Source organism: Doryrhamphus excisus, chromosome 10, assembly GCF_030265055.1.
Source record: "Doryrhamphus excisus isolate RoL2022-K1 chromosome 10, RoL_Dexc_1.0, whole genome shotgun sequence".
In the NCBI taxonomy this organism is placed as follows: domain Eukaryota; kingdom Metazoa; phylum Chordata; class Actinopteri; order Syngnathiformes; family Syngnathidae; genus Doryrhamphus; species Doryrhamphus excisus.
Window position 1 is genome coordinate 11574223 of NC_080475.1, and position 19377 is coordinate 11593599.

Genomic DNA, 19377 nt, shown 5'->3' on the forward strand with positions numbered 1-19377 from the left:
GTGTACGTGTGTGTGTGTGTGTGTGTCCATAATCAAAAGGCAGCTGTTGCGTTTCGCCACTCTTGGCAGGTAAAGGGGGGAGCAGTTTGGAACTAAAAACAAACGCCTAATTACGCATTAGTCCGAATGCAGCGTCATTTTGCGGAAAACATAACCTTTTTTTTTTTTTTTAAATGTATTTTATTTTCTATTTTGATAGTTTTATTGTTTTGTCTTCACAGCTTTAAAGTTTGATGTCATGGACTGACGCTCCCGAGCACGCCACCGTGCTGCTGACTGATCCTTATTTAAGATGAATGACTTCCTGTTTTCCACAGTGCGCCCTACTGGTAGCTAACATATCGATACTTACGGCGAGAACACACAGAATATGAGGTCCGGACTTTATTTTAAAAGACAAGCTAACATGTTATGGAATATTGCGGACTGACTCACATGTTGGGAAAATCATGTTAAGACCTTCTTCCGTCTTGGTTGTGTTTTTATTATCAACGTAGCGTAGCTTCTTCACCTTAATTCCGGTGGGCTCATCATCACTGTACTGTGACAACTTCCTTTGTTTTGAATGTTCTGGAACGTTCCCTGGAAGACTAGCAGGCAGAGGTCCAACACAAGACGTTCCGAATGAGCCAAGCGTGACCGTATAAAACCAGTTTGGATGTTTTGCAGTGGGACATTCCGTGTTGCTAAGCACATTATAGTGTGATTTTAGGAAGAAAGGCGTGGACAACGGTTAGCCGGATCTGAGCAGTCATGGTGGAAAAGTTGTCTTCCGGGTTTATTTACGATGGCGCATACAGTGATTTGATTTTTCCCGTCTGTGGATTTGTTGTGATTGGTCAGAACGCAGGTCATACTTTCATTTGGAATATCTTCTGTTTTGATAACTTCTACCATATTTGTTTCTGTACTGGCGGCACGGTGGTCTAGTGGTTAGCGTGCAGACCTCACAGCTAGGAGACCAGGGTTCAATTCCACCCTCTGCCATCTCTGTGTGGAGTTTGCATGTTCTCCCCGTGCATTTCGGGTACTCCGGTTTCCTCCCACATTCCAAAAAACATGCTAGGTTAATTGGTGACTCCAAATTGTCCATAGGTATGAATGTGAATGTGAATGGTTGTTTGTCTATATGTGCCCTGTGATTGGCTGGCGACCAGTCCAGGGTGTACCCCGCCTCTCGCCTGTAGACAGCTGGGATAGGCTCCAGCACCCCCGCGACCCTCGTGAGGAAAAAGCGGTAGAAAATGAATGAATGTTTCTGTACTAGCCACTGCACTCCAAATATGCTTTCATCCACTTGTGAATTGGAATGGTTGTGTTTCATCCGGGATACGTTGTTGTGGTCTACCACCAAGCAAGTGTGACGGTTCACAAACCGGGAAACAGCAAAGCCAATGATGAAGTGTTGTCATGAAGTAAACAAAACATCATGTTTTTATCCATAGTTGATCCCGAATTTTCCACCGAATTTTTTATTTGCGGCACAGAATGACGGAACAGGAAGTTAATAACCGACAGCTGACATCAATCAAGTCAAACATGCAGACATATTTCTGAACTTGCGAAATCAAAATACAAACAATCACTCGGTATTTGTCAGGTTCCATCCGGGGCATTCCGCTATCCTGACAGTTATAGGAGGCGGCAAGGTTGGGAAAACTTCCGTAATTGATGTTGACCGCACGTTCGGTCACAGCTAGCGCCTTCGCCAGCCAATGTCAAGATGTAAGCAGCCGCCATATTGCATGTTCCAGAGTCTAGTGCCTATAACCTTGTGCGTCTTGCCAGAAGCCACCATGTCAGCCAGCGGCCATGTTGTTTCTAGACTTAGTTGTGATGTGCGGTGACTTCATAGCTGCTGAATAATAATAATAATAATAATAATAATCTGCTTTCAACTCAATACACTGTCACTGTAGACTCACTAGTTTTTACCTGGTTCTTAGTTCTCTTTCGTATTAAAAAGCGTTTGTTGTCCCCTCCAGCGTCCTGGTCCCATTGATGATGTACACACACAAACACACACACACACACACACACACAAACAATGATGAAGAACAAAACTAAAAACCAATTGTCTACTTTGTTGCTGACAAAGTCTGGAATCAGGTGACCAAATCAGGTGGAATCAGGTGCCCAAATGTCCCGTTTTTCCTGAACATGTTCTGTTTTCATGTCCTGTTCATCCTGTCTTTCAGAGGCTGTGCTTAAAAGCCAAAGAAAAAGCACATCCATGGTTTTAATTCCCAAGTTCTTATGACTTTAGAAGGTATTTGAGCCCAACAGGATCAAAGTCAGGTATTTAATAAAGTGTGCCATCTGCTGGCTGGAGGACCGATTAAGTTTTGGTAAGTTTTAAAGTTAAGTTTTAAAAAACATAAAATGACACATTATGTTTTTATGTGTATCTTTGTGTAATTGTATGAGCTCAAAATGTGGTGTTTTTCGATTTTTTTAAATGATTACGACTTGAATTGTGTGACGTCTGACCGCGTTCAAATGGAGTTCTGTGATTGGCTGACCTGCCGGTACGTCAAGATGGCGGCCCCCATTGCTGCCGTGCTGTTGCTCTTAGCTGGTACGGTTGGTCCTGGTCTGTGTTCGCATCCAGACCTGGCGCTCGGTAGGGCGGAACTGGGACGAGTTCGGAGCCTGGCCAAACACTCCAAATACGGAGAATGTTGGGCGCATGCGCTGGAGCAGCTCGACGAGCACTGCCGGGAGATGACGTCAGAGACACAGGGTCGTCTGGCGCTCAAATTCACACACTGTCACCTGAGCAGGTGAGCGTTGTTGTTGTCCTTTCTGATCTCACATCCCATTGTAAGAAAAGCGTTGATACTACAACTCCCAGAAAGCACTGCGATAGGACGTTAACGTTATGATGCTAGTTAGTATATTTTAACAACTCATAAAATGTCTTTAAGATTGCCAGGTATTACACAAGAGGAAGTGACATCACTAAACGCTTGTCGCTGTGCTCCTCAGCTCAGGCAGGGATTTCCCTCCGTGTCCCAAGGGGTCAGAGGTCAGCAGTTGCACTGCCTCGATGGACAGTGTGGCCTTCAACACTTATACCGAGTTCTTCACGCACACGTACTCCATTTGTCACTTCCTGCACTCTGAAGCCTGGCACAACCGCGCTGAGAACACCATGCACAGGTAAAATACTACATTCTGAAGTACATGTACATCGCTAACACACACACGTGTGTGCGTCCATGTTTCAGGTTGACAGAAAGTTCTGCAGGTGTAGTGGAACAGCTGGAGTCCACCAAGCATATGGCTGAGGAACTGATGGAAGCCCAGAGTGTCGCCTTGCAGGCACAGCATGAGATCCTGGACAGTGGGGAGGAGCTAAGAGTTACCCTGAGAGACTCCACCCAGGGTAACACACACACACACACATTATGTAGGACACACCCCATGACTACCCCAAATACCTCGGTACCACGGATAGAGGAGGGCCTCAAAATATTCCCTCCACCGTTCGACTCCATCCTCAGTCGAGGTCAGCAGGCCCCTCCCCCCACTGTAAACACCCCCACTGCACGTTAAAAGCAGACATTTTAACAAGATAAATCGCCATTTATTATCCTACTCGGCACAACAACGGAAGTCGTTGTGACCAACCACAGCAGAGTGGGCGTGTCTGGAGGCTGGTTGTGGGTGGAATACATTAAAACTGACTGTTTTTGCAAGAACCACGAAATACGGCTGGAATAGGGGCAGATTCTGGAAGATCTAGAAAGCTTTCTATGCGGGTTATTGTGTGTAGATTCTCTATAGGAGTCCACAACTCAATACATTCATTCATTTCTACCGCTTTTCCTCACGAGGGTCGCGGGGGGTGCTGGAGCCTATCCCAGCTGTCTTTGGGCGAGAGGCAGGGTACAGCCAATCACAGGGCACATATAGACAAACAACCATTCACACTCACATTCATACCTATGGACAATTTTTAGTCGCCAATTAACCTAGCATGTTTTTGGAATGTGGGAGGAAACCGGAGTACCCGGAGAAAACCCACGCATGCACGGGGAGAACATGCAAACTCCACAGAGAGAGGGTGGAATTGAACCCTGGGCTCCTAGCTGTGAGGTCTGCGCCACCACTTCTGCACCGTGCCGCCAACTCAATACAAAGGGTGGAAAATGAGCATAATAGGGTCCCCTTTTAATCAAGCTAGTTCCTGTATGTCCTATTAATGTCACATGACATCCACAGGTCTGAGGTCAATGTTCTCCGAGTTGAGCAGCGTCTCCAAGGAGCAGCAGTTGGTGCTTTCGGAGCTCTTCAGCAGAGTCTCCTTCCTGCAGAACTTCCTGATGATGGAGACGCACAGTGTCACTTCCTGTCTGTACAACGCCGCCGCCCTCTGTGCCTCCTTCCTCCTGACCTCCACCCAGCGCTCTTCCAGAGCCAGGTACCAGGAAGTTATGCTTATTAAAAACCGGTGAGAACCTATGTGGTTCTGTCGTTTAGATTGGTGTTGCTGGGTCTGGTGTGTTTGAACTTCTACTTGGAGAGGAAGATCTACCATTTTGTGATGACTTCCGATCATTCTGAGCACACGCTGGTGAGTGAGTGAGTGCGAATGCGTTGCGTGTGCACGGCTTTAAAACATGTGATGTGGATGTGCAGGAGCTGCTCAGTGTTTACATTGGCATGTTGAGGAGGTTCATGGTGGGCGTGGCATTGTTGGTGCTGCTCTGGGTGTGCGTTCGTTACATGGACCCGGGTCAGCAGAGTCTTCTGGTGCTGCAGCAGCTACGAGATACACATTGTCGCCTGCAGGAGACGCTACAGAGAGCAGGTCGGAATAGAAATATGTTGTGTTTACAGGCAATGTAGTCAGTGTTAAATGTTAAAAGTGTAAAAAGAAGTTAAGCCATGTTAACTTTGATAACAAGTGTAGTAATGCTAAAGTCTATCCACAGAGAATTTGGGGCAATGGAAGAAGACGGAAGAGACTCAGTTGGAGGTAAGAATGGTTAAAACTGGTTGAGATGGAAACAGGAAATGGAAGACTGTGAGATGGAAACAGGAAATGGAATTTCTTTGTTTCAGAGAAGACGAAAAGAGACGCTAGAGAGGAAAAATGGAAGTAATGAGGAAGAAGAGGAGGATACGTTGGTGTCTCCAAGCACGGACACATCTGACCTGTCACAACTGTCAATCATTGGTCAGTTTGTTGACTTCCTGCTCCTTGATGTGGGCGGAGTCATGACAACTATGTCTTACTGTGTGTGTGTGTGTGTGTGTGCAGGTTGGAGCTCTGACGGTCTTCTCAGTAGTACCCTGATCACCACGGCAACAGACACCGTTATTACCCATGATTCCTCAGTGACTCCTGGTCGACGTACACGCCGCAGATCCTCCTCTACCACCTCCCCTGTGGTCTACAGCGTCCTGGTGGAGGACAGAAAGGTAGACCGGGTCCTTTGATTGACTTTGACTTTGAATGACCTTGACATTTGTCTCCTCCATCAGTCTCGTTACAGCCTCAGGAGCCGGAAATCCCAAAACTTCTAATGAATTTTTTTTTTTTTACCGTTTTTATCTTCTGGTTCAATAAAGTTTTTTTTATTTTTTTTTTAAGAGTGAACTGTGTGTTGGCAACATGACTTTTTGACCGAGTGGACTTTCATGGAAAAGTGGAAATGACAGATGTTGTCACATCAGGACCAGATCATTGGCTCCTAACTTCCTATATCACAACATATCATAGCAGTCCACAGATGCAACCCCATAGTACTGACTGATGACATTCTAGCATCCGCTAAGCATTCACACCTAAAGCAGCTGTTTTTCCACAAAGTGACACATATTTTTCAAATGTGTGTCAAACCGCAATGGAAACAGGAAGTAGTGGAGCCCCCCGGTGGTTCATTTCATAAACTGCACCATGACCTTGCTGAGCAAACTTTGCTTCTGATGGAGACCGACCAGGAAAAAATGTGCAGGAATTTTCCCTCAGTTTTCATTTGCTTCAAGTTTCAGGAAGCCACAAAGGAGGGAAAATGAGATCCAGACCACAAAGGGGCTGGGAAAGAGGGGAGGTGATGGAGGGGCTGTAGTGGGGGGGTGGGGGGGGGGGGAGTGGCTGGTCCGGGATCAGATGTCCAGACAGAGGCGGAGCAGCAGCGTTCAACTTCACTTCAGCTCCCATTTTTACACAAAAGCTTCAAGCTGACCAGTGAGGACTATCCGTGTGTGTGTGTGTGTGTGTGTACACTTTGTGTGTGTGTGTGTTTGCAAGAGGACAAACAGGCTCTGCGATGAGAAGAAGAAGAAGAAGCAAGAGTGCCTCGCCATAGCTGGGAACTGCTGACTCTGCACTTTTGCGGCTTCTTCTCTAGTGTGACCTCTGACCTTCAGGCTCTTCACAGGAGCGCCATGGAGACCGCAGCATGTGGAGGTTAGCAGGAGTTGTCCAGGTGGAGAACAAGCGGCGGGAAGATGAAGGAGGGAGAAGTTTGGTTCTCCATCATCGACTGCACACGGCTCACCTTTGACCTCTGACCTTCCACGCTATAGGTCACCTGAAGTGACCTGTGGGGGCGTCCGCACGCAAATGAACCGGACCCATAGCGCCCTGCTTGGCGTCGGCCTGCCCCCTTCCCCCCCTCCTCCTCCACCTCCTTCTTCATCCTTCTCCAGTCACTTCAGCACCATGAGGTTCTCCTACCATCTCCACAACAGTGCTGGCTGTGGGACAGGTCAGTCACTGCAACAACAACAATAAGCTTGTGTGTGTGTGTGTGTGGAAGGGGTTAGTAGTTCAGTGTGTCAAGAACGGGTTTGAGACCACCGGGTGCTGTCCGAACCCCACTAAAACCCCAGTAGTCATAGTAGTAGTAGTCATCATTGTAGTAGTACTACTAGTAGTAGTAGTAGTGTCTCCCAAGACACAACTGTTGGTCACATGACAGGAAGTGGGGTTGTCCGAGCCCCACTAAAACCCCAGTAGTCATAGTAGTAGTAGTAGCATTTCTAGTAACAGTAGTAGTCATCATTGTAGTAGTAGTAGTACTAGTACTAGTAGTAGTACTACTACTAGTAGTAGTAGTAGTGTCTCCCAAGACACAACTGTTGGTCACATGACAGGAAGTGGGGTTGCCCGAGCCCCACTAAAACCCCAGTAGTCATAGTAGTAGTAGTAGTAGTAGCAGCATTTCTAGTAACAGTAGTAGTCATCATTGTAGTAGTACTACTAGTAGTAGTAGTGTCTCCCAAGACACAACTGTTGGTCACATGACAGGAAGTGGGGTTGTCCGAGCCCCACTAAAACCCCAGTAGTCATAGTAGTAGTAGTAGCATTTCTAGTAACAGTAGTAGTCATCATTGTAGTAGTACTACTAGTAGTAGTGTCTCCCAAGACACAACTGTTGGTCACATGACAGGAAGTGGGGTTGTCCGAGCCCCACTAAAACCCCAGTAGTCATAGTAGTAGTAGTAGCATTTCTAGTAACAGTAGTAGTCATCATTGTAGTAGTACTACTAGTAGTAGTGTCTCCCAAGACACAACTGTTGGTCACATGACAGGAAGTGGTGGGGTTGTCAAGCAAAAACTATATGAAAAGCTATAGCTGAATGTCCTGACCGCCTTGTGATGTCATAAGATGTATACCATGTTGTCATGGTGATGTCATCATTACCTTCCCAGCATGCAGCTGGGCACATGTGAAGGCTAAAAATAGCTTCAGCTGCTGCTGCTGGATGGAAATGACAAGTGGGACACTTTGATTTAGCACTGCCCCTGCCTGCTGCTACCTCCAACTTTTATTTATTGTGTGTGTGTGTGTGTGTGTGTGTGTAAGCTCGAAGGTCCAAGGCTGAGCAGACAGATGAGTGGAGTTGTTTTTAGGTCTACACAGGAGGGGGTTGGAGCACTTTTAATTGAATGACTCTCAGCTTCCTGTCTCTTGTCTTTGATAGTGGACATCTGGGGTGTGTTTGTTTTCATCAACCTGGCTCGTGAAGAGAGATATCTCATAGGAGGAACCTTTGAATGCAACCACTCAGTGGTGGCCATCTGCCTCGAGCAGTTGGATTTAGTGCTCATCGGAAGAAATGGAAGTCGTTTTGTGCTTTTACTTTGAAAGTCAGCCAGCAAGGAACTGTTTGTCCATGATCACTCAGAAAGAGCTATAGAGGATGGCTTTAGAGTTTATGGGAAAAGTCTATTCCCGAGGACCCGAGTGAGCCCACAGGAGGTCCAGTGGTGGGGCATTGGAGAAGCTAAACCTTCTGGAGATTCAAATGTGCTTTGTGGACTTTGTGGGCTCCAGAAGTGTAAGGTATACATGGACCTTCTGGTCCTGTACAGTAGTGGTTCACATGTAAGTCCAACTTGAGACTCTCAAACATATCACCGATTCCGTCTTCATGGATAGAACTTGTAGAAGAACCCAAGGTGGTCTTCATCAAGATGCCAATATCTGTCCTGTATCTTTTCACTACACTGAGCAGAGGCTAATGCTAGGCTAATGCTAGCCAGGAGCGCTGTAAAGGAGGCGGAGCTAGGTCATTTCCAAGGGCCCTTAATGCTAGCTGATAGCTAAATGCTAATTCATTCATTTTCTACCGCTTTTTCCTCACGAGGGTCGCGGGGGGTGCTGGAGCCTATCCCAGCTGTCTACACCTGGACTGGTGGCCAGCCAATCACAGGGCACATATAGACAAACAACCATTCACACTCACATTCATACCTATGGACAATTTGGAGTCACCAATTAACCTAGCATGTTTTTGGAATGTGGGAGGAAACCGGAGTACCCGGAGAAAACTCACACATGCACGGGGACAACATGCAAACTCCACACAGAGATGGCCGAGGGTGGAATTGAACCCTGGTCTCCTAGCTGTGAGGTCTGCACGCTAAATGCTAAATGCTAAATGCTAATGACACATATAAATATCACCTGAGGTTAACCTTCCAGGGGTGTTCTTAATGTTTTGGCGTGATCATCAGTCAATTGCTTCTGTACATTTTAGTTCATATCGTTGTCATGGAAACCGAAGTGGAAGAGAAGAAGACACCCCCGCCTCCTCCCCCGTGTCTCTCTCTCTCTCGCTTTCTCGCTCTCTCTCTCTCTCTGTCTCTCCGGTCAGTCCACTGACTCAAATCAAGCGCCTCTAACCCACTTCTCTATCTCTCTCTTCTCGCTGCGGCTCCGGCTCGGTTCGTTTCGTTCCGGGCCGTGCCGAACCGAGCCTGTGTGTGCATGCTCGCGCGTGGACCGGAGGCGGTGTGTCGTTGTTCTCCGTGCATGTGGACCGGGCGAGCCGCGGTCTGCCCGAAGCAACATCGTCGTTCATGAGTGGACTGGTGCTGTGCTGCGCGATGTACATGGACAGAAGCAGCCTGAGCACAGGTGAGCGCGCACACGCACGCACGCACGCACGCACACGCACGGTGCCATGACACAGCTGCAACGCTGTCATGGCATGGCACCGTGCTGGGGGGGGGGGGGAAGACACGCGCGCACACACGCGTTGACCGACATCTCGCCCGCATTGGATGTGTGCTAGTGTGGCGCGCGCGCGCACGTCGCAGGGAATGTGGGCTAGTGTGGCGCGCGTGCACGTCACTGCGTCTGAGGCCAGATGTGGCGCTTGTCACGGTCACGCGCCTGGCGCTTATCGAATACGAGTTGACTGCAGCGTGCGCGTGCGTTCTTTTTGAGGATGATGATGATGAGGGGCTTCATCCTCTGTGAACAGACACACCCCCTCTCCTCGTGTGTGCGTGTGTGTGTGTGTGTGTGTGACCTCTATAACCTTAGCACACATCTACAACCTTCCTCGTGTCCCTGATGACCTCATTTGCAACCTCCATGATCTTCACCACCAACGCTAAAACCTTCTCTGTGCCCACAATGTTCTTGATGGCGTCATTGTACTGGACCATCAAAAACTCCATCATCACCACCAAAACCTCAATGATGCTCCTGACATAATCGGGTCAGTGTGTTAGCTTCCTCGGGATGAGTGTTCTGGTAGAACAGGTTATGGTTCCATAGCATCAGAAGACAAAATATCACGGTTGACTCCGCCCACATGTGATAATGTCACTTCCTCATTTGAGAAGTAGTCATTTTTCCCATCTGCTAACGTCTGTTTGGTGTTGTAGCAGTGTAGCTCGATGCTAACACAACTCCAACGAGGATGTTGTTGCCATGGCAACGTATTGAGGTTGTCCAGTGTTGATGTTCATGTACACACAGGATTAGCTAACAGCTAACAACATTCATTCATTCATTCATTTATTAGCGCTTTTCCTCACGAGGGTTGGAGGGGGTGCTGGAGCCTATCCCAGCTGTCTTTGGGAGAGAGGCGGGGTACACCCTGGACTGGTGGCCAGCCAATCACAGGGCACATATAGACAAACAACCATTCACACTCACATTCATACCTATGGACAATTTGGAGTCGCTAATTAACCTAGCATGTTTTTGGAATGTGGGAGGAAACCGGAATACCCGGAGAAAACCCACGCGTGCACGGGAAGAACAGGCAAACTCCACACAGAGGGTGGAATTGAACTCAGGTCTCCTAGCTGTGAGGCCTGCGCGCTAACCACTCGCCCACCATGCAGCCGCTATATGACATTCATTCATTCATTCATTTTCTACCGCTTATCCTGACAAGGGGGTCGCGGGGGTGCTGGAGCCTATCCCAGCTGCCTTTGGGAGAGAGGCAGGGTACACCTGACCTGGACTGGTCGCCAGCCAATCACAGGGCACATATAGACAAACAACCATTCACACTCACATTCATACCTATGGACAATTTGGAGTTGTCAATTAACCTAGCATGTTTTTGGAATGTGGGAGGAAACCGGAGTACTCGGAGAACAGGCAAATTCCACACAGAGGGTGGAATCGAACCCTGGTCTCCTAGCTGTGAGGTCTAACCACTTGACCGCCGTGCCGCCCGCTAACAACATGTGATTTGTTGATTGTCATTCATGTGTCTGGCGCGAGCTAGTATGCTAGCAGGTTTGTGATGTGCTATGTTTTGTAGCAGCTGTATTGACGAGTATATGCCGAATAGACACCCTTGGGGACGCCACGTGAACGCCATCGCTTGACCTTTCACCCCTCCCCCACCAGGTCCCTCCTCCAGTCCTAGCTTGCTGGCTAAAGGTCTCTCTCTGGAGCCTCCTTGTAGCCACCAGGGGGCGCTGGATGCTGAGGCCCCCCAGCAGACCACCTGCTCCTCATCGGGTCCAAGCCTGGAAGGAGGTGCTCCTCTCGCAGAGCTTCTGGAGGTGAACAAAACAGGACCACCGCAGTTGCCGGCATGCACGTTGACACCAGCGAGTAGGAGACGACCTGCTGTGCTGGGACCGAAACCTCAAGGTGAGCGGCGCCGTTTACTATTCAACAATGAACGCTGACATCACACGTACTGACCCGCCCCCTTTTTTCAGTCCCACCCAAGCCCCCGCACTTACAACAGCAGGCCGGAGCTTTGAGGTCTCGACCTCGAGCTCCGGACAAGCCTCTTCCTCCTCCCCCGCCCGGTAGACCCCTTCCGACAGACCCTCGGCGAACTCCGCCCCCTCGCGCAGATGACCACGCCTCCCCGACCTGCGTGCTGTCGCTTATTGAGAAATTTGAGCGGTGAGTTGTGATGTAACCATGACTCCCACTTCTCCATGTGTGAGATGAAAGTGAGGATGACAAGTGCGAGATGTTTGTCTCACAAACGCTCCGTCCTTCTGGACGACTCGTGGACTTCCTGGTTGTCTTTCAAGGAAGTTTTATGGAAAGATTATTAATTGCGTGTTCATTAATATGTTGGCGTGTTTATTGATTAGTGTTTTTTGTTGTTTTGCATCAGCGAGCAGATCATCATGGTTCCTGACATCACCGGGGGGGCTCTGTGTCCCCGCCTCCTCGACTCCGCTTCTTCCCGACCTTCATCCCCACCGTCATCAGGTCCTCCCCGCACTGAGGAGGATGAAGAGGAGGAAGACCTCGCCTCTCACGAGGATGTGATACAGGAAAATGAGAAGCTGGCTCAGGGGGAGGAGCCACAAATAGAAAGAGACCTGGAAGATGACCTGATTGAGCATCCACCTGTGGACCAATCAGAAGCCCCGCCCGAGCGTTTGTCCCTCCCTTCCTCACAGACTGACGGAAAGCTAGCCAATCGCGACAGTGGCATCGACAGTATCAGCTCGCCGTCACACAGCGAGGAGCTCTGCTTTGTGGGTGTGGACGAGGGGGGCGGAGCTTATCCCTGTGTCCTGCCTCGCCTCTCCAGCTCATCCTCGTACGCCGGCGAGGACGGCGGGGCCAGAAGGCGAGACCTCTCTGAGGATGCTGACAGCGACCTGGAGGAAGAAGAGGAGGCGGAGCTGACGCTTGTGATGCCGCCCCCACGACAGGACTTGGCTGAGGTAAGATAGTCACATGATTTTCGAAAACTTATCACATGCACACGCAAAGCGATGTGATGCAAGGTTTGCGTTGCAGCTCTCTGTCCAACAGAGAGTGTTCCACATCGCCAATGAGCTTCTTCACACCGAGATCTCCTACGTGTCTAAGCTGCATCTCCTGGACCAGGTCAGTTGCCACGGCAACATGCCATCGCCCGCCTTAAATAGTGTATTGATGCGTGCCTCTTTGTCAGGTCTTCTGTGCCAGACTCCTGGAGGAGGCGCGCTCCCGCTCGTCCTTCCCTTGCGATGTGGTCCACGGAATCTTCTCCAACATCTGCTCCATCCATTGCTTCCACCAGCAGTTTCTCCTGCCCGCCCTGCAGAAACGCATGGAGGAATGGTACGTGCGTCGCGGCTACCTCACATCCTCTTCTCGCTCTTATTCGAACACTCAATCAGAAATCTTACTTATTGTGTGGAAATATGGGCTAATAACTATAAAAGCAATCTTCACTCGCTAAATGTACTGCAAAAAAAGGCCAGTAAGGATAATTCATAATGCCGCCTACAGAGAACATACTAACTCCTTATTTCTAAAATCACAAATGCTTCAACTTGCTGATATAGTTCATCTTCAAACAGCTAAAATAATGCATAAGGCTAAAAATAACCAATTACCTAAAAATGTCATTTAACACTTTAATACTAAATTTGAAACACTTATATGCTAGGACTACGTTAAAAAGCCATAGCATTTCAGTATGTGGAATCAAACTATGGAATGGATTGAGTAAGGAAGTCAAACAATGCACAACGATGAGCCAATTCAAGAAACAATACAAGCAGTTGATGTTTGCTAAATACAAGGATGAAGAGTCTTGAACCAATTAAATTAAATAAAATTAAATAAAATTAAATAAAATTAAATAAAATTAAATAAAATTAAATAAAATTAAATAAAATTAAATAAAATTAAATAAAATTAAATAAAATTAAATAAAATAAAATTAAATTAAATTAAATTAAATTAAATTAAATTAAATTAAATTAAATTAAATTAAATTAAATTAAATTAAATTAAATTAAATTAAATTAAATTAAATTAAATTAAATTAAATTAAATTAAATTAAGACAGCTGGGATAGGCTCCAGCACCCCCCGCGACTCTCGTGAGGAAAAGCGGTAGAAAATGAATGAATAGATTTAATTTAATTTAATTTAATTTAATTTAATTTAATTTAATTTAATTTAATTTAATTTAATTTAATTTAATTTAATTTAATTTAATTTAATTTAATTTAATTTAATTTAATTTAATTTAATTTAATTTAATTTAATTTAATTTAATTTAATTTAATTTAATTTAATTTAATTTAATTTAGCCCTGTGATTGGCTGGCGACCAGTCCAGGGTGTACCCCGCCTCTCGCCCGAAGACAGCTGGGATAGGCTCCAGCACCCCCCGCGACCCTTGTGAGGAAAAGCGGCAGAAAATGAATGAATGAATGAATGAATGAATAATTTAATTTAATTTAATTTAATTTAATTTAATTTAATTTAATTTAATTTAATTTAATTTAATTTAATTTAATTTAATTTAATTTAATTTAATTTAATTTAATTTAATTTAATTTAATTTAATTTAATTTAATTTAATTTAATTTAATTTAATTTAATTTAATTTAATTTAACAATTTAAAAATTATATTAGGAAAGCAGGAAGTGAACAAATGTAACAGTTACTGATTGCAAAAGTACCAGATGGAGGGGTAGGATTTAATAAGCTTTGCTTCTTCCTACTCCTTTCGGACATGTGGAACTGTGAACTGATTATGGGATGCATTCAATTGTAATCTGATGTTCAAATGAAATAAACCATTACCATTACTATTTAATGCTCCCGCCGTGCGTGCAGGGACTCAAACCCACGCATCGGAGACATCCTCCAGAAGCTGGCGCCATTTCTGAAGATGTACGGCGAGTATGTGAAGAATTTCGACCATGCCATGGAGCTGCTCAACACATGGATGGAGAGGTCGGCTCAGTTCAAGAGCATCATCCACGCCATCCAGGTACATGCTGCACTGTGCAATGGTGGTCACATGGTGTCGCATGTCACGTGATGCTGAACTCTGCATGTGTGTGTGTGTGTCAGAGGGACGAGCGCTGCGCTAATCTGACGCTGCAACATCACATGTTGGAGCCGGTCCAAAGAATTCCTCGTTATGAACTCCTGCTCAAAGATTACCTTCACCGCCTGCCTGACGACGCCCCCGACTACAAGGACGCTCAGAGTACGCTAACCTCCATTGTTTACAAGATGGCTTCACAGTGGTGTAGTGCTTCACGTAGCATCTATTTATTGATAGATTTAAACAACTGTGGTTGTCATGTGACCATCTCGTTTCTCCGCAGAGTCGTTGGAGCTTATCGCCACGGCAGCAGAACATTCCAATGCCGCCATCAGGAAGATGGTGAGCATCTATAAAACACAGAATGGAATGTTCCGGAAGTTTTTTGATGATGATGATGATGTTTCCAGGAGCGAATGAGGAAGCTGCTGAAGGTCTACGAGCTGCTAGGTGGAGAAGAGGATATCGTGAACCCGACCAATGAGCTCATCAAGGAGGGACACATTCTCAAACTGTCCAATAAGAACGGCACATCGCAGGACCGCTACCTCATCCTGGTACCCGCCTCCTTCCACGCCGCTTCTGTTATCTGACCTCTCACCTTTGACCTATCATCTCCTTGTAGTTCAATGACAGGCTGCTCTACTGCGTTCCCAAGCTACGTCTGATTGGCCAGAAGTACGGCGTTCGCGCTCGCATTGACGTGGACGGCATGGAGGTGAGATCCTTAAAGGAGGGGGGCGGGGTTAGCACAGACACTCGTGACAAGATCATGTGACTTGTGTGCAGCTGAAAGAGATAAGCAGCGCTGCGGTTCCTCGGACGTTCCTGGTTTCGGGAAAACAGCGTTCGCTCGAGCTGCAGGCCAGGTAAGCACCGAGGCCACGCCTCCTCGCCAAACCCTCGTGACCTCTAAATGACCTCCTGTCCTGTCTCGCCGTGTCTTTGTAGGACAGACGAGGATAAGAAGGACTGGATTCAGGTACGGTGTGACAACAGACTTCCTGTTTCACTCACACAGCATTGTAGCTTCCCTTTCAAAATAAAATACCTTCATCATGTGTTGTAGGCCATCCAGGCGACCATCCAGAGACATGAGCACACCATGGAGACGTTCCGTCAGCTGACATGTTCCCTGCGAGATGACGAAGCCACGCCCCCTCACTCCCCGGTAACACACACACACATTGTTGTTGTGATGTTTATGTTAGCAATCACATGACAGTGTGTACGTGTGTGTATTTGCGTCAGAGCTGTGCGGAGCTGGGCAAGCGAGCACCAACGCCAATCCGTGAAAAGGAAGTGACGCTGTGCATGAAGTGCCAGGAAGCCTTCAACGCCATCACCAAGCGACGCCATCACTGCAAGGCCTGTGGTCACGTGAGTCCCGTCACCGCCGACGCCAACATCGCCTTGACGACTACGCACTCTCACTCTGATGCATCTCTGTGCCCGCTTCAGGTGGTTTGTGGAAAGTGTTCCGAATTCCGTGCTCGCCTCTCATACGACAACAATCGCACCAACCGCGTGTGTGTGGACTGCTACGCCATGTTGGTGGGCGTGTCCCCGACGCCATCCGTCATGGCCACTGCTGGCCTGAGGAGGCGTTCCATCCTGGAGGTGAGTGAGACGTTGCGGCGCCCGGCGATGGAGCCTGGCGTTGCGATTGACCTCTTTGCTGTCACCGTAGAAACAAGCCTCGCTGGCGGCTGAGAACAGCGTCATATGCAGCTTCCTGCATCATATGGAGAAAGGTGGGGGGCGAGGCTGGCAGAAAGCGTGGTTTGTTATTCCCGAAAACGAGCCACTGGTACTCTACATCTACGGCGCCCCTCAGGTGGGGACCCCGACATGCCTTATATCATGTTGTCAGGATCACCATAGCAACAGCAGCTGTGTTGTGTTTTATTTTGGCAGGACGTGAAGGCGCAGCGTAGCGTTCCGCTCATCGGCTTTGAGGTGTCGCTCCCAGAGTCATGTGACCGGCTGGAGCGTCGGCATACCTTCAAGATCTGCCAGAGTCACCTGACGCTCTACTTCAGCGCAGAAGGGGAGGAGCTTCAGCGTCGCTGGATGGACGTGCTCTCGAGGGCCGGGAAAGGGGAGGAGCCTCAGGCCCACCAGCCAATCGTAGAGAGCGTGGAAGAGGAGGAAGGGGAGGAGCTGGCAGAGGGCGACGTTGACAACACGTGATTTGATTAGGAGTGGTGCTGGGGGCGGGGTCATTTCATGTGCATGACTCCACCTGTCCAGTGGTATGGGCGGAGCCTCCTTGTTCCACTTGTGACATCACAGCTGACTCAAAGCACAATCATCATCCACATCCTGCAACCATCACAATCAAGCTGTCAGAGACCCCGCCCATCTTTTTTTTTTTTTTAAACACTAAATTTAAAAGAGGTCAAACCTTAATAACCCTTTGACCTTCATGTGTCATTGCTCTGAGGTCCTCCGCTGGCTCAGTTCGGTACTGCACATGCTTTATGGACGTATACCTGTTTCATCATCGATTTCTGCTGAGTCAGCAAATTATTTTTTTATGTCATTGTAGTGTTCATGTCATCAGTCAGTATTCAAATATAGAAAAAAATGACGTTAAACTAAGTGATATGAACTTTGACCTTTGGAGGAGAAACTAGAAATTAGACCATCTGATGCGTGGGCTCTCATGACCTCTGACCCTTGGACAGTGTTTGCTAGTAATGCTCTTCTTGGTGTAGTTGGATGTGTGTGTCTTTGTTGTTTCCTTGATGCCAAAAGAAAAGTACACATTCAAACTATAGTCCACTTTTGTAAATATAATTTATTTACCTGTAACCTTCAGGCAACGTCAAAGGTGCCCGTTTGCCGCTAGCCCTGCTTAGCAGTGAGCGGACATAGTTTTTTTGGGGGAGGCGGCTAAGCTAGGCTAATGTTATCGTGGACACAGAACGTGTTTGTGTGAAAGTGTTCATTTTTTTCCCAACTTGAGCTTCAGCCGCCTCACTGGCCTTCACAGCGTGTTCTTGTTAGCGTGTGCTCCCTCAGTGACCTTACAACTGGACATTCACTGACCTTAAAATGGACATTTATTGTCAAGGTTCTGACAAAATCTGTCCATGTGAAGCCGGGCCGACCCACAAAGTGATAAAGGACGGTGTTTTAGTAACGGCAACATGGTGCTGAATGCTAGATTAGTGTTTTTCATCGTTTCATGGCATGCTAGCCAGGAGGCTTCATGTCACGTGAAGGCTTCGTTATGCTACAGCGTCGTCACTACGCCGGCTCTTCTAACAGCATCTTGATTCTATTATGGCGCTCGTGCACGGGTTGGACACGTCACTTACAATTCTTTGTCAAAATGCTAGGGGGCAGTGTTTTCCTGCAATGTCGCAACAACACTCTTGGTGGCTAGCTATTTAGCTTCCTTTGCAGTAGAAGAGAACAACGGCAAATGAAGTGACACGCACATTGTTGTTGTAGTGGGAACTCATTAATTTTACTGTACAATTGCTCATATTTATATCACATTCATATAACTGCTAATATTTGAATATTGCATATTTCATTCATATTTCAGTTATACGTTTTTGGCGGTGTCGGTGAACCTCAAACATCGCCGGAGAGGGGGAGGGACTTACGCTGGCGCTGTGACAGTGTAGCATGATGAAGACTTGACTCGCGACTGGTGCATGTCGACGAGAGTTTACATATGGGTCACAAGGTAGCGCTGGGAATTGAGCTGCCTTACACCTCCCGAGTGAACTTGTTGTGTCCAATGAGACAAGTGGCGGTCTTATTGTTATTATTGTTGTTTCTATTTTTACACGTGTTACAACCTGTAAAATGGCAGCCAGACAAACTTAATATTATATTGCAATGTTTAAAGGACTTCCTGTCAGCAGCTGTTAAAGGGGAACTGCATTTTTTTTTCAGAATTTTGCGAAACATGAACACATTTCTTTCCCTTTTCTGTGCATTCTAGCGCAAAAAAACGCTATGTATGTTATGTATGTAATGTAAAAAAAAAATGCAGTTCCCCTTTAAGGAAACAATCACAAGCTAAAATGACATTGTATTGCTGTGGTATCTTGCCTTGTGTTGCCATGGTAACCGTCAGGCTCCCGAAACTTGCTCTTCTTCGATGTCCCACAGCTTGTGATGTCTTGTTGCCATGGTGACCTCCAAGTTCCAGTGCTGCTGAGTTGCCCTGACAACCAAAAAAGCGGTTGATTATTGATAACAGATTATTGGTTAGTGGCCGGCCACTGCCTTCCTTTCAGCTGGTGTGTATGACATGAAAATAAAGTATTGAAAGGACCGGACTACTGCTGTCATAACTACAGTTTACTTTGCAATGGGAATGAAAAACAATTCCAATTAGAGCACTGAATATTGAAGACAAGAGTAAAAGTTTTTATTCGTTTATTATCGTATCTTTCTGGGTTTATGTTTTTACTACGACTGTACTGAAAAACAAACGTATAGTCCCACCTCCTAATCGCTTCACGCCTCGCTGATTGGTCAAATGAGCTGTCCATTAAGGTCAGCCGATCTGTCTGACGTCAACCCGGACTTTCCCCGACAACTTCCACTTTCCCATAAGAAACCGATCAGAAAGACGAAAACAAACAAGATGGCCGACTGGAGGGCAGGATCCGGTGTGGCAGAGCGGCAATGATTGGCTGTCAAGGGTCAAAGCTGCAATCGTATTGGTTTTAAGGCGATCAGCTTTTCCCGGTAGTCCCACCCTCTTTTGATAGAACTGTAACAGATAGATAAACCTAGAACCAGTTTCTCGTTAAAGTTAGAAAATATTGTAAATATACAAACACTTGCAACGATTTTAACTTTATCTCTTGGCCTCTTA

At 46.9% G+C, this 19377-nt stretch overlaps 2 protein-coding genes across 2 annotated transcripts; both read left to right on the plus strand.

Annotated features, from left to right (window-relative positions):
* Positions 1–2433: 2433 nt before the first annotated feature.
* Positions 2434–5889, plus strand: LOC131136770 (uncharacterized). Its single transcript, XM_058083999.1, has 10 exons — positions 2434–2783; positions 2989–3162; positions 3231–3388; positions 4228–4426; positions 4486–4579; positions 4645–4816; positions 4941–4984; positions 5071–5185; positions 5270–5430; positions 5494–5889. The coding sequence occupies exons 1-10, from the start codon at positions 2434–2436 to the stop codon at positions 5533–5535; spliced, it is 1509 nt and encodes a 502-aa protein (XP_057939982.1). The 3' UTR covers positions 5536–5889.
* Positions 5890–6186: 297 nt separating this feature from the next.
* fgd1 (FYVE, RhoGEF and PH domain containing 1) lies at positions 6187–18866 on the plus strand. Its single transcript, XM_058084273.1, has 19 exons — positions 6187–6421; positions 6541–9380; positions 11121–11369; positions 11441–11633; positions 11854–12415; positions 12492–12581; positions 12649–12797; positions 14312–14468; positions 14552–14690; positions 14812–14870; positions 14939–15085; positions 15154–15246; positions 15318–15397; positions 15480–15510; positions 15598–15699; positions 15780–15908; positions 15990–16148; positions 16219–16365; positions 16446–18866. The coding sequence occupies exons 2-19, from the start codon at positions 9323–9325 to the stop codon at positions 16719–16721; spliced, it is 2820 nt and encodes a 939-aa protein (XP_057940256.1). The 5' UTR covers positions 6187–6421; positions 6541–9322; the 3' UTR covers positions 16722–18866.
* The last annotated feature ends 511 nt before the right edge of the window (positions 18867–19377 follow it).

Excerpts from the sequence above, each read along its gene's own strand:
- LOC131136770 (XM_058083999.1), top strand. The coding sequence starts at position 2,434 with ATGTGGTGTTTTTCGATTTTTTTAAATGATTACGACTTGAATTGTGTG. Across the intron at positions 4,427-4,485 it reads CAGCGCTCTTCCAGAGCCAG|ATTGGTGTTGCTGGGTCTGG; the intron begins GTACCAGGAAGT and ends TCTGTCGTTTAG. Across the intron at positions 4,817-4,940 it reads GGAGACGCTACAGAGAGCAG|AGAATTTGGGGCAATGGAAG; the intron begins GTCGGAATAGAA and ends GTCTATCCACAG.
- fgd1 (XM_058084273.1), top strand. The coding sequence starts at position 9,323 with ATGAGTGGACTGGTGCTGTGCTGCGCGATGTACATGGACAGAAGCAGC. Across the intron at positions 9,381-11,120 it reads CAGAAGCAGCCTGAGCACAG|GTCCCTCCTCCAGTCCTAGC; the intron begins GTGAGCGCGCAC and ends CTCCCCCACCAG. Across the intron at positions 15,086-15,153 it reads AGGACCGCTACCTCATCCTG|TTCAATGACAGGCTGCTCTA; the intron begins GTACCCGCCTCC and ends ATCTCCTTGTAG.